This window comes from Haliaeetus leucocephalus, unplaced genomic scaffold (genome assembly GCF_000737465.1).
Source record: "Haliaeetus leucocephalus isolate CR32 unplaced genomic scaffold, Haliaeetus_leucocephalus-4.0 Scaffold906, whole genome shotgun sequence".
Lineage (NCBI taxonomy): Eukaryota > Metazoa > Chordata > Aves > Accipitriformes > Accipitridae > Haliaeetus > Haliaeetus leucocephalus.
Genome location: NW_010973342.1, coordinates 3008276 through 3023547, shown reverse-complemented (window position 1 = coordinate 3023547; position 15272 = coordinate 3008276). Strand labels below are relative to the sequence as shown.

The 15272-nt window shown below is 36.3% G+C and overlaps 1 protein-coding gene across 4 annotated transcripts in view; it reads left to right on the top strand.

Moving 5' to 3' along the window:
• Window positions 1-14894, top strand: part of ACOX3 (acyl-CoA oxidase 3, pristanoyl) — a 37537-nt gene extending 22643 nt beyond the window's left edge. For all 4 annotated transcript variants that reach the window (XM_010583506.1, XM_010583503.1, XM_010583505.1 and 1 more), the window contains 9 exons: window positions 1279-1401; window positions 3031-3151; window positions 3645-3764; window positions 4411-4524; window positions 6137-6252; window positions 8892-9066; window positions 9545-9612; window positions 10303-10389; window positions 13983-14894. In XM_010583506.1, coding sequence (XP_010581808.1) covers window positions 1279-1401; window positions 3031-3151; window positions 3645-3764; window positions 4411-4524; window positions 6137-6252; window positions 8892-9066; window positions 9545-9612; window positions 10303-10389; window positions 13983-14102 — 1044 coding nt within the window. In that variant the 3' untranslated portion in view covers window positions 14103-14894. The remainder of the gene's footprint in view (window positions 1-1278; window positions 1402-3030; window positions 3152-3644; window positions 3765-4410; window positions 4525-6136; window positions 6253-8891; window positions 9067-9544; window positions 9613-10302; window positions 10390-13982) is intronic.
• Window positions 14895-15272: the final 378 nt, after the last annotated feature.

Here is a 15272-nt window from a genome sequence, read left to right as displayed (position 1 = left end):
GCTGGGAGGGTTTATTCCAACTCAAGACCTTCTGGCATGATCAGGCTTTTGACATAAGTTCTTGGAATAGCAAAACCCAAAATATTCCTGTTTCTCTGAAGTACTTAGAAACGTTTGTCTTCTAAAATGGTAACCTTTTCAGAGAAAGACTGTCTTCTGTACATGTGAAAGTACTGCAGATGTAGAAACTAGTATTTGTTTAAAAATGTCAGTAACTCTTTTGCTGCTGTGTTAATTTTCCTTTTTTTAGCCTTTATCCTTTAAAAGATAGAAATCGATGACATTCATTGTGATGAAGTCTCGAGCTAGCACTAATTTCAAGAGGAATATAACCAATGTTTTTCTGCAGATTAGGCAGGTGAAAAACACCTTTTTCTCTGAAAAAATAGAACAAGAGTATGTAGGGTAGCTGGGAAATAGAGAAAACTCAGATCTGCTGAATGAGAAAGGTTAGTGTAGAAGAAGTGCTGAATGAGAAATGTTAGTGTATAAGAAGTGCTGAAAACAAACCTGCCCAGTTTGTCCTTGCAAAGTGGCTAGTTTTTTCCAGGTTTGCACTTAGTCTTGCAACTTTGGAATATTTCATGGGTTTCTACAAACTGGCAAATGCTGCCTTCTTTCCACCTCTTCTGAATGAGCCAGGGTCTGCTTCCCACTATTCAAGTCTCTCAATTTTTTCTGTTTTGACTTGTTCTGTGGGCTCTGCTTGCTGAACCTCTCATTCCCTTCTTGCTGTACCACAAAAGCTTCCTCAAGCACTTTCTCTTTTCCTTCATGGGCTCCAAGTTGCATGGAGCAGGAAAGATGCTTTTTTCTCTGCTTCCTAGCCCTGTTTTTTTTCCACAGGATACAACCAGCACTAAGGTACATTCAGCAATGAACGAACAAGTGAAATAGTTACAGCCTCTGTCATTTTGGTACTGAAGAAACACATGAATCATGACTGGCCCCAGCATGGCAGACATTGTGTAAACACAGGGCAAAAATAGGTCATTAGTCCCCAAAGCTTCAGTGAACTTTTGCACTGGTTTAACAGAATGTTTAATACAAATTCATAAAATGCATGAACTAGAATAACGTAACTGTAACTTGTGTGTAGTTGCACTTTATTATGTTTATAGATGGTTATTGTTAAGTTCTCATCTCCATAAAACAGTTTTCCAATTTGAACAAAGTAAAAAAGTATGGGTTGGTTCAGTATTATAAGATAGTTGCATATATATAACTAGAAAAAATATGTATCAATTTGCAATCAAATCTATTTAATTTTTATTCTAGCAATGGCGTCTTCTTCCTTATCTGGCTGCCGCATACGCCTTAGATTATTTATCCAAATCCCTGTTTGAGAACTTTGTAGAATTTTATGCAGGCTTACTGACAAAGCAAAGGAGCCAGAGACAGGTGAGGTATTCACACATTACTTCTTCGCTGAGTTCTTACTATAATAAACTGGAAATTGCTAAATGAAGGACCTACTTAGAAGTCTTAGTATCTTACAATCAAGAATGCTAGGGCAATGTCTCAGAAATATGGGGCATACAAAGTAATGATTAAAGTAGCATTCAGAAAAGCATCTAAATTTGCTTTGATGGATTGGTTAATGTTTTATTGATTTCTGTGGGATTTAAGGTTACATTCCCTTGCAGAATTGTTTATCATAAATATATGATGATAATGCAAATTCAGCTTATAACTGTTGTAAATGATACTGCAGGGGGCATATATCAAAGACTTTCTGAAATGATACTATTCTTAATTCCTGCACAGACTCTGTGAGTCTGGCTTGAGTTTGCAATTCATATTCATGCATTAGGATAAATATTTTTGGAGAAAAAGTTAAGACTTTTGAGTCTTAATGCTGAATTTCTCATCCACAGTCAGACCATTGGAAGTCACCCCTTTACAGAGGAAATAGTCTGATCCGTCAGTTTCTGTGCAAGGACTGATTCTCAACCAAAATAACTGCAGTATGTTTTTTCTATAGCATATAAATTTTATTTATTTTTAAAATTTTTGACAATATTAATTGTTCAGGCCTACACACTGGCTCTGTATTGCTCAGATCTCACTTAAACACTCAGGCTTTTTTCAGCTAAAATAAAGCTCATAAAATATTTGTGTACTAATGTCTGGGTAGTCTAATTTCTCCTCTTTGCAGAAACGACAGAAGAATCTGTTTGATTTTTTGATCTGATATTTTGTCTCTGGAGGTCTCCAGTGCAGTTGCTAATCTTAGGCAAAATGGTGGCTATCAGAAAAAAAAAATTGTGATAGAAAAAAATCTGGTAGTTGACAGTGTTAAGAATGTAATCCTTATGAATTCCTTTTGTTCTACAGGAGAACTAAAGAAAACAAACAAACAAACAAACAAAAACAACCAGGGAGTTACTCTTAAACAAGCTCTGGTAGTATCAATGTACTATCTCCAGTCACTGGAATTCCAAACACATTTTCAAAGGAGGGCCAACAGAGTTAGTGTAAATGCAGGCTACTGTGGTTCTGTGGAAATTGAGGGACTACATTTGAGTTTTCCTACTCTTTGCAAAGTTGATGCTTGAAAGATCAGTGAAAACCATGTAAGAAAGTAAATGTTATAAATATCCCCCTGCTGACTGGGGAGATAGGGATTGCTTATTTCACAGAGGGGATAGAAGCTTTTTCTGGACATGCCACCTTCAACCACCTGTGTCTCCATCTTTGGGAGGAAAAGGTTGGCAAGCAGTGGACTATCCCATGCAATGCCATCTCAGCTGGCACATCTGAGTTAAGATGTACCCATGTGTCCATTACCTGGCACAAATTATTGCTGTCCCATATAAGAAATTTAGTGCTGAAGGTTTTTCAGTTGTGGCAGGGCTTTTTGTGGTAGCAAAAAATATGCTCTGCCCTTACGCAGATCTCAGAAAATTTTATGTGTGTATTGCTAGTTACTCTTCATTATAAAGCAGTACACGTAGCTATGGCTTTAACTGGTCACAAACTTACTTTGTGTAAAAGTTATTAGTCACTTGTAACTTGTTTCTCACAAAGGCTGATATGGGACGTGAGATTCATGCCTTATCTGCTGCCAGCAAACCACTGTCTTCTTGGACTGCGCAGCAGGCAGCCCAGGAGTGCCGAGAAGCTTGTGGAGGACATGGTTACCTTGCCAGTAAGTTACAGACTGCTGCATAACACTGATCAGAAAGAGAACAGTTATGTTGGTGTATTCTTTGACTGTTGTTGTGTCATGGTGTCTGAATTTTAGCAATGTATTTAGAAAGGGTTTTTTCCTCATATCCGTATTTTTAAAGTTCATTTCATACCTGATACAAAAAAAACCAACCTTAAACCCATGCGGCATCTGCACCAGCATTTGGACAGACTGTACATGTGATTCAGTCTCAGTTCCAAAAATAAAGATGCAGACTTTATAGATTAAAATTGCCCTTGTAAGATGAATGCCACACTTCTCTAAAGTCTTTCTAGTATATTCATTTTCACAAGCTAAACAGTGAACTTTCAAGCTCGTCTGTTGGTGACAATAGCTATACATACGGGAACAGACAATTCTCGTGCATTTTGTCACACAATAATTATTTAATCTCTCTTAGCTTCCATTAATACATTGCAATATATTAAATTGTGCACTTGTTCTTATTAAGTGAATCGTCTGGGTGAAATCCGAAATGACAATGATCCAAACTGCACATATGAGGGAGATAACAATGTCCTGCTTCAGCAAACCAGCAGCTACCTAATGAGCTGGATGAATTGCATAAGAGGTAAGTTTTCATTGTGGAATCCTATGCTAGACCCAACAGTGTGTAGCTAATGGAATTAGGGGGTAATTTCATACTGAAAGCAATTGACAGTCATCTAATCATTTTGTAGAGCATAAATAATGTGCTACAGACTCCATCACATGATACATTCACAATACACAGGTATTTGCTGCAAGAAATATTCTTCCCCTTAAGTCATGCTCCCTGAGAAGTACCTTGCTCCCTGAGAAGTGCAGTTTAGGTCAGTGGAACTATTCCTAAAGTTATTGTAAGTCTGGGTACCCTCTGCTCATTGTACTTAAAACAGTTCATATCGCCTCATATCGTAGCAATATCCATCAGTACATTTTGTAGTTCTCTAGATTTTGTTTCCGTTTTCTAGCAGTGAGTTTCACCAGCATCTTACAGAGCTGGAAAACTCAGCAATAGGTGTTGAATCTTATGGGGCTTATAGGCAGTGATGTCAGGTTTTTCAGCATTTATTCACCAGTCCTCATTCAGCTGGACTAGGCCATAATAAAATAAGTATTTTGGCCTAATTGCATCTGGCCTATCGCATGTATGCATGGCTTTGTAATAGGCTTTTAGTTCCAAAGAGTCTGATTTCTTTCCTTAGAAATAATTTTTATTTTCTTTGGTATTTCAGATAAAGCTCCTTTTGAATCCCCTTTTGGAACAATAAACTTTTTGCAAGACTACCATCATATCCTTGGCTGGAAATTCACAGCCATTAGTGTTGAAGATTGCATGGACTCCTCAGGTAGCCTTCTGCTGTTGTTAAAGTGATTCTAGAATCTTAAATCCCTTTCCAGAGGAAAGGATCCAGAGATTTGAGATTCAACCTCTGCTACTTACTAGATATTTGTCATATTACTATTTGCTGATTTTCTTTGTATTATATGCATTTCAATTTACTAAGAACATAGTTTGCATTTCAAAATATATCGTATTGTCCCTAGCCTCAATTCTGGAATGGAGGGTAGCATCAGATATTTTTCTTCCATTTTTATTCCTCTAAAATAGCATTTGTAATCTAGTTATTTTGCCACTGTATTGTTGTTTTCAAGTGAAACTGTTGTAAGGGGCATTGATTGCCACTACCTTATATCACTAAAATATCTTATTTTAGAAAACCATACAAGTGATTTAGAAATATGTTGAAAAGGCTTTGAGTGTGTCTGCTTTTGACAGTTGCTTTCGGTTGCATAGAGAGAAATGAGTAATTGTGAAAGAAAATTCCCTGCAGTTTTCCTGGCTTGCTCTGCTATAATCAAATCAAGTATGACATTAGATGCCATTCCCACTTTTCTATCACTGTGAGCCCAGCTTGGCCCTCGGAGGCAAGAATTAACAAAGAAATGAGCAGATAATGAGATAGTGACAGGGCGTTGAGCAAAAGTGAATCTGTGAAACTGAGAACATGCTGGGGGAAGAAACTCCAGTCTTAATATATGAGGGGGAGTCGAGTTAGTTCCTAGAATTCAGTAACCACTTTGGTGCTCAAATAATTGCAAAAAAGCTGACCTTCAGATAGCGATGCATAGTACCAAGTGAGATAGTATCATAATAGCTATGGGGTAAAATCTGAATAACTTCAAAATACAAAGGCTTATAAGAAAAAGACTAGTTCAAAACAACTGCTTGCTTTCTTTGTTCTATGTCTCCAACTTGTGAAATCCAGCAGAGCACAAACTGATACCTAAGCACATGTTCTCTCCTCTCTTGTAATACCTACTGAAGCAGACTATAGTTTTAAAAATATCTGAATCTGTTTATTGTTCCATTCTGTTAGAAACTGGACTGTTAATTTAGGTGTCTAAATTTAGGCAGCATGTGAACACTCACAATTTTTTTCCTTAATAGTTCCAGGCTGCTCTAAAAACATAATGCACTGATCTACAAAGCAGGTCATTCAAATGCATTTACATTCAGCCACCTTTGCAATGTTAGAAGTCATGTGCTTCCATGAAATGTGGACTGTCTTCTGTTCTTGTATTCTGGGAAGAGACTGAGTATCTTGCAGACCGAAGTCTTAATATGGGAAGAAAATAAGCTAAAAAAAATTGATCCAAGTCAGAAGTCTAAATTGAGCTGCGGATATACCTTGTCTTTTAGCTTGGGGTCAGTTCGAACTAGTGTATGGTCAGGCATGGTATGTCTTCACTGTACAGCTACAATAATCCTACTATCTTACTCAGATGTTATTTATTGCATCTACAGTAATGGGCAAAGTGTCATGTTAATGGATTGATTAATTAACACTTTCACTTTTCATCTCAGGTAACAAAAACTGTGACTGCAGTAGAATCTGCATGTGACTTCTTGCATCATAAATGTGAATGTTAAGAATTTTGGTTTTCTCTTTTTCACAGTTCCTTTAGCAGCATATAAATGGCTGGTTTGCTACCTGCTCCGAGAAAGTGACCTAAAGCTGAGCAAGGAGAAGCAGTCTGGGCGAAGTGATTTTGAGGCAAAAAACAACTGTCAGGTAATACTTATTCAGCTCACTTCTTTTATTTGCTTATTTTCATCCAAGTTTGTCAGATCCTGTTAGTTTTATCTTCTTGTGTCATGAAGTACAATTTCCTCAAGCATAAAGCAGCAAGTCAAATAACTAATAAAATGTAATACCTGGCCATGTGCATTGTATTGAACATGGTAGCAGGAGGTCAGTTACCATCAGCAGAAGTTTTCCAGGATATATTTCCCTTCAGAAAAGTTGCAGGCACGTGCTGGGTGATGTCTGTAATTTTGATAGCAGAACTTCTGAAGACTAAATCTACTACTATTAAATCTACTGCAGCATCTGATTATTACATCTCCATCTGCGCATGTGGCCAAATACATACTGTAGGAAAGAATCTTGCTCTGGCAGGTAGGTAAACTAGATGACCTAATAGGTCTTTTCCATCTCTAATTTCTATAGTGCAAAGTACTCATGAAAGATACCAGACTGACAGCATTGGAACCTGAACAGGAAACATTGACAATCTACATATAGCAGAGCCGCTCTCTCACCAGAGAGCTTTAACAGCTAGGGATGGCTTAACTCCAAATTTCAGTGTATATCCCCAAGCTCCCCAAATTCTTCTGTTACCTCCATGAGGAAAACTGGCTCACATCCAAGGAAAGAACACTTGTCATTTGTCACTGAGGAGAGAGATCTGTTCCCTGAAGATGACCAGTGTCATTCATTTTATCTGCAAAGCTCATTAAAAAACATGCGGAAGGAATATAGAACTCTGCACCTAGAAAGAGCCAACATAGCTTCACCAGGGGATGGTCTGTGTGAAACCACTGGTAGAGTGGAGGAAATCTTTCCTGGTTTTACCCTAGAAGCAGCTTATTAGAGAAGTTCTTCAGAAACAAATTCAGAATGGGAATTGTCAGAAATTAAAGTCTGATTGCCTGTCAGTTGCCCAGCTCTTGGGAGGCTGGTGCTGTGGTCAGTGTGTTAGAATGGTTTGCTCAGAAATGTGAAGGTTCTCTTCTCTTTTACGTTCAAATGTGCTAAAATGTAAAGATACTTTAGCACACAACTGCTTTTGAGATGGGCACTGATGTACCTTAAGTCATTAGGTTTTCTTTTCTCCCTACAATGCATCTTCAGGACAGCGGGATTTTTTATTTTAAATGGCATGCCTCAAAAACATCTGAAAATGATTTACAAGCTGTGCTTTAAAGATGTGTACATATTTGATTTAAAAGTCTGGGCATGAAGAAGCGCTTTTCTGTTAGCCCAGTGGCTGACCAATATATACTTGTTCTTGCTATGGCAGATCTGGAAGAGATTCCTAACTCATCCCTAGGTTATTTTGGTTTGGGGATAGCTTGATAGAAGTAATACAGAAGTGCAAGCAAAGGCAAAGAAGGAAATAGAATTATAGGAGAGAAGAATAGGGAAGTAATTCTTAATGCTTCATTTGCAATGTTAAGACTTATTTCATTCTGACTAGGGAATTGACATTCGTATCTAAAAAAGTCCATCTAGTAAGGGGGAAGTCCTCCCTAAAGCTGCAGAGAATAGATGTGTATTTTGCAGTTCTTACTTATATCTGAGCTTGGACATAAGTATACCACTGAACAGCTATCAAGAGAGAAACAGTAATCTTTGGAATATGCATTTTTTAAATGCCACAGTGGATTTAAATGCAAGGATGAAGCAAATATTAAAAGGAAAAAAAGAAAAACTGATCAACTAATTCTAAAAAAAAAAAACCAAACTGAACAAATGGGCTAAAAACAAACACCAGTTTACAGCATTGCAACAAATCAGCCACGACAGCAATGGTTTCATATTCCCCTTCTGTTCACCAATTAGAATGTTGTCATTCAGTAGTCTATTTCATGGTATGACATATGCCATGATACAGCAAAGGCGAAGTATGTAAAAGTAGACAAGTGTTCCTATGTAAATACAATCTCTTAGGGTTTTATACTCCATATTAACAGTAACTGGTTACTTGCCTTTCTGATTGGATAGTTGGCAAGGATTAGTTGGATAGTTCTTTCAAAACGTATTGCAATCTATTGCAATCCATAAACAGAATCCACTCATGCTAACATGATCAGATTTTTTATTTTTTATTTGAAGGGACTGTAATAAGTTTTCAATAGGTTACTGAACCACTTTGAAGATCTTATCCTTTTTATAAAACTCTGTATAATATTAAATAAATGTAAACCTACCTTTCTCTTCTTAGAGTTATATGGGTTTATTGATGATCCTAAAGTCAGCAAACCTGATTTTGCATGGTCTTCTCTCTGATGTAGCTACTTGATCCCATAAAGTCTGGGTGCAACTGCCTAATAACACTGGTAGGCATCCAATCTCTGCTCCCTTTGGATTGGTATAAGAAAGTACGCAAACTGGAACACAGTGGAAAACTAGGACCTTATTTCTAAAAGGCATTTCATGAGGCATTTCATGACTAACCTTTGCAAAGACATTGAAGAAAGAGTTTTCTCCTAGAGTTTCTTCTTAGACTTTTTTTAATCTCAAACTAGATCAGCAGATCTAAATCAACAAATCTCCACTAACTTCACCAGGCCAATGCCATCTTGCACCAGCTAAGCATTGGTTCCTTGTATTTTGTTACTCAGTGTCCTTCTTTTCTGTTTCCTAAGGTATACTACTGTCGATCATTAGCCATTGCTTTTATTGAACAAACAGTCTTACAAAGATATCATGCCTACACTCATGATCCCAACATACCATCTACTCTGCAGCCAGTGCTTAAGAATCTCAGTGCTCTGTATGGACTCTGGTCTTTAAGTAAACATCTAGCTGTGCTCTACCAAGGTGAGATCAGCTCCCTGAATATACTCTGCATGTCACTTTATTTTATAAAGTCCTAACTTGGCAGTGGGAGGGAATCCCAATTAGGATTTAGATTAGAGCATTTTCTTATTGCCTGTGTAATATAAAACAATCATTCTGGACAAAATTTTCCTGAGCAGGAATCTGGAGTGACAAATGAACCCAAAAGACTCTTAGCTCAGAAATAATGGAGGGCTCACAAGTTTTGCTGTGGTCCAGTGCTTGGGGGAGAGGATAGGGGATAGGCAGCAAGATGTGTACTGTAGCTTGTTAATGCGAAAGGTTCCAAACGTCTTAGATTAACGGTTTTGCATTCAAATTATTAATGAAAGACAGTCAGTCCAATTACACAGGGGCATCTATTTAGTCTCTTGAATACTGAGCTGATAAACTCCTTTGTAAAAGGATTGTATCAATACAATCTTAAGTGGTATAGGCTTCTTTGTGAATGTATTTGCAGGTGGCTATGCTTCAGGTGAACAAGCTGGTAGATTTATTCAGGATGCTATTCTGGAGCTCTGCTACAGGGTAAGCCTTCAATATTGTTTGTTGTGATTAAATAATAATATAGTATACAAATACTAAAAAAGAGATATATCAGTTATTCTGTACATCAAGGAGTAAATTAGCAAGATATTACATCAATAGTTTCTGAATAACTTTCTATAAAGTTTGGCAACTCATTGACCTTGCATCTAGTCCTAATTTATTTACAAAAAAATGAAAAACAATCAATCTTGCAAAATAACACTCCATCATTTGTGGCCTTGCAGTCTTCATTGGAAAGCCAGCAAAATACCACAGTCCAGTTCTGTTTATTTCATTATTGTGTTAGCTCATGAATTTTTTTTCTCAACACAAAAGCTTTTCGAACTGGATTATATTCTAAGCATGTAAGCAAAATTTCAAAGAAGAATCTGGACGTTATGTTTTTAAAGTTCAAAAATACCTGGTTTTACATATGTGAACAGTACCATCTTCGTTAAAATGTGTTTTAAAACCCATAAGCAAAGGAAGAAAACATTTAAAATACAGCCTCTTTAGACAATTACCCTGGGAGGAAAAAAAGCAAAATAAATTGAGACTCCTTATTGTGGATTTCTCTTAAGTAACCAGTAGCTGGTACTTTATGAGAATAATCTTCATGCTGCTCTGTAGTTCACAGGTAGCCGTAGACAACTACAGAAGTTGCCAAATGTGTGTCTTGTTTTTACACAGTTGAAAGATGATGCAGTTGCCCTGGTTGATGTCTTTGCTCCTCCTGACTTCATTCTCAACTCTCCCATTGGTAAAGCTAGTGGAGAGGTAAGAAAACCCATTTTAAAGTTTGTAAGTTTAATCATTAAGAAGGGTATTGCCTGTAAATAGCCATAACATATTCAAGACACTTCACAGCTACAAGAGAAAAGGAAGATGCTTTTTCAGTGGAGAGTACCAGAGTTAAACTGATGCCATTAGAAAATGACGTTTTGCATTTATGGGAGATAGGCTTCAATGGGAAACTCATACAGTATTGCTCTTGTTTGCTCTTGTGGGCATCTGTGCTGCTGAACAAAACACAAAAAAAATATACCATCTCCTAAGATTCCTTAAGGACTAATATGTCTTTAGTATATCAGTTAATACCTTGGAGAGGTAGTAAGGTCTATTTCTTCTCTGCCTAGGACTTTTGCTGCCTTTATTGGTATTCATATTACACTCAGTTTGTGTGATGTGCATATAAATGGTGTAGAAATTATTTATTTCTTTTAATTCTTCATAAAATTATTATTTTACTAAGAGAAATGAAAATTTAAAACTTGTTCCAGTTAAAAATTATATCAGAAATTGTACAATTCTTTGAGAATTCTGTTTATCTAGTGGGAATTCTAGGATATGACAGAGTATCTTGTATTAACCAGTGCAAGGTACAGCATTACCCCAGGGAACTCAGTAATCTTAATACAGTCTTGAAGGATGCTGTTTTGTTAGCACCATCCTTGTTAAGGCTGAGAGACATTTTTTTGTATAGTTTAAATTACACAAAGCAAGCCTTGAATCAAGAGCATAAGATTGGCCATACCGGATCCAGTTCACAGAATACTCTGTAACTGACAGTGGCCAAGGAGAACACTGTACGAAACACATGAAATATCCAAGTGTTCTTTCCCTAGTGTCTCAACTGTTGGTACTTGCTGGTTTAAGAGGTACCTCATACCGTAGCTTGTATTTGTATCATTTGGTTTGATAGCCACACATGTATCTATCCTCCATTCATTTTTCCTATCCACTTTCAAATTCAGCTGTATTTTGGCTTCCATGACACTGTAATTTCCATAATTTAATTATGAGTATTGTGAAAAAATACTTCTCAATCCCAGTTCATATACATTTACTATCTTTGGGCGCCTTTGCTTTTCTTTGACAGGCCTTGTTTTCCTTCTCTGTATCTTTTCTGATTCTGCCATATCCTTTCTGAGGTGTTATAACCAGACCTCAACAGGATTCAGGATGTGGGTGCACCATGGATTGGGCTATACTAGGTCATGGTCCCTCTTTGCTTTTTTTTTCCTTGACATATTTAAAGAGCTGTATGTCATTCCAAAGTCTCAGCAAACTAAAATTCTTGCTTACTGGCCAACCCTACTCAGCAGGGCCAAGCTGTGGGATAACTATTATGTAGAGACTAGTGTCACAGTACGGTAGTTTGGTTTGGTGTGGATAGACCCTGTAGAGAATCACTAGAGCCTGGGGAAACTGCCAGGAAGTTTGACAGGATTGCTGAGTCAAGTGTATTCAATGCTTTTCAATATTCTCTGTCTGTGTCTTCATGTCTAAAGTTGTCCATCGTTCCCATGGCGATCAAGCAATACAGAAGGCAGCCCAGATGTTTCTAACCAGACGCTGACCTAACAGAATGATTACTTTGGTAACACAGTCTCTACAAATAAAGGAGGAAGGGCTAGTTCTATATATCTAGCCATTTCAACAAGAGGACTGTAATCATCACTGGAAACTTTGTTTCCATGTCTGTAGATTTTTGAGGATTAAATTAATGAAAGAGGTCATGGGAGGGAAGCTCCAAAGGTAACTCTAAGACAAGGAACATCATTTGTAAGAATGTTAAGACTATCTGTATTGGCCAAAAGCCCATTTTCACCCATTATTCTGTCTCTAAGAGAAGCTATGAGCAGATGCTATAGGCAGGAACATAAAATACGGTGCAAGTACACACGTTCCTAGAATACTACCCCCTTTCTAGCAGTCAGCTGGAGATTTCTTATCAGCAGCTGTTAAAACTATCATGTAATGGATTTGGCTAGCTCTTAGCTCACACAAATACAGAATCCACAGAGTCTTATTAATATTAGGAATATAATATGTGAGACATGCGGATAGGACTCTAAACACTACTGACTTCCTCGTGTACTAAATATTTGGTAAGGTTTTGGTAAATTCATTGATTCATATTGAGAAAATAATTTCAAGCAGTGATATCCAACCCACGTTCTGCAGAATTCAGGAAGGTTTTTTGAACTGCCTCTAAGTCTGTGGTTTTCAACTTGTGTAAATATTTTCAACTGAAACTTGAAAAAGGCTGCCAATCCCTCATTCAAAGAAAATACTTAAAAAAGCTCCTTGTCTCCTGGCTGTCTATATTTAATTCTGTATTCATTGCTATCTTTGCAACTTCTGAAAAGCAATGCAAACATTTTAGTAAAAATTACAGCATGGTAAAGAATTGATTATCCAAGCATAACAAGAAAATGAATTTAATTCAGGATAACCTATGTTGTACTGCAGTGGAGTGCTTTGTGCCATGAGCCACAGATCATAATTGGAGCAGAAGAAAAGTTTCCAAATTTGTTATGGGCAGCTTTAAGCACTAAGTAAGAATTCAGACTCTCTTCAAAAGAAACTTTGATGGTGTGGGCATCATTTCCCCACAGAAGCTTTGACAATGTCAATGTCAGCTTAAGTATGGAAGTTATCACCACATTTATTTCAAGATTAATTAAAAATTGTTAGACAATATTAAATCAAACTTGTAATGGAATGAATACTTAACACCAGCCCACATAGTCAAGGGAAAAATATATTTAATATTAAATATATTCTATTTCAGTATCTATTTAAATTATCACAAATACATAGGGCTAAACCATCTTTTCATGTAGAAGAAAGGCTTTTCACTTTACATCACTGACTGCTTTTATACCACATTCATATTGTATTATACTGTACTCCAACTTACTGCTGAAAATACGGTCTTCCTTTCCTCATCTTTCTATAATGTTATTTAAAGTTTTAAGCTTCAGTTAATTATGAACTGCCAAATATTGCTAAAATTATACTTTCACAGAATTTACTTCCCATGTACTTTTTTTAACTGTTCCACATAAAATTGCAAATTGATGAAGATGGTGAACTAACAATCTGCTTATGAGAGAGGAATTTCTTATGCTCAGATTGAAGAGTTCATATCTGGGAGAGAAGTTATGTTACTTTCCGGAAATGTGTTGAAGTAAAGGTAAAAACAGACATGCACGAGTGCTTTCAGACACAGTCTTCAGGTTTGGACATAACAAAGATTAGCTTAATATAACCATGTGTCCAAATTTCTACCTTTGATAATACAACTCATTTTAAGTTGAAAACAAGAAATTATAAAGGTTACTGGTTTCCTGCTCTTATGCCAAGGATGGTCTAAACGATTTACACAGATATCTGATGTTTACAGTACTTTGAAATTTTGTGCTGTATCTTTGTGTTTATTCTTGCCTGTACATAATTATTCACATTTGTTATCTAGAAATTCGATCACAATCTCATTTCAACCAGTAAGTTAGATAATTTATCTTGCAGAAGTTTTCTTTATTTTCTGTATGAATTAATCCTTTCTTGTTATTATTTTGCAGTTATATAAAAATATGTGGGCAGAGATCCTTCAAGGCAGCAAAGCTCTGAACAGACCTTCATGGTGGGCAGAATTTTGTATTAATAAACCTGTTATAGGCAGGCTGAGGTCAAGATTGTAAACCAAACAACTTGTAAGAGGCTGGATGGGCCTGAGATGGATACCGTATTTCAAACATCAGGAGGAAATGAGACCATATGTCAAACACTGAAAATGAAAGAGATTTTCATAGAGAAGTTCCAAGTTTTAAAATAACTTTGAAATCAAGTCCAACTTGGTCTCAGGGATTGTTAACATAATAATGACAGGAGCAAGAGCAACACATCTGCCCACTATTCATATTTACTCAATTAAATACAAAAAAAATGAAGATTCATCATGATCACAGCTTTGCAAAGTTTCTATGAAAGAAATGTTCCAGTCTCTTGACTTTACTGTCGTATTACAGAAGTTAAATAATTAAAAAACATTTCCCACCAGGGATTATGAATAAACTGAACAAAAGCAAAATAAAAGAGAATTTGAAGAAAAAAGAAAAAAGACATCAAGAACACCAACAGTGATAAACCTGTATTAAGGGATGGGAATCATTTCCGACAGCCCCTTTGAAGTCTGTGAAGCTATTCTGATGTACTTCATATGCCTCTGTGTTAAACTACTTGATTGCTCTTTCAGTGCAGGAGAGGATTAGGATTTTAGATAATTTGTCTTTAAATTGTGTATAACTCTGTAGACAAAATTAATTGAAAACAACTTGTTTATACATCTTTTTAAAATAAATGTATGGTAATGCAAACTTGTAAGTCTTATATACGTTCTTGGTTATAACGTTTTCATTACTGCAAAACCAGTATACATTGACACGCATAGAAACTACATCTATGTTTTAGGTCAGAATATATTCAAATTATTATAAATAGGGTCTTACAAGAATATACAACAGTGGTAGGCATTATTGAACATATTAGGATATTTCTCCTTCAGCTATATTAACTATCAAATATTTTTATTCACAAATGGAAAAGACACCAACAGAGCTTTGAAAATTCAGAATATTTTATGTTTTAGATATGCTGTGAAAAACAAATTCATTTTTGCCTTCATTGTATCTATGAACTGAAGTACTATTAAAACCTAATTCCTGTTGCCTTTACTGTTGTGAGCAATTCTATCAAGCCGAAGAGATTATTTTTGTAAGTTAAAAAATTGAGTATTATTTATGGCTAATCAAGGATGGATTATGGTTTGGGCTATTAAATAAATGCGATTTCAATACTTGAGTGTTGAATTC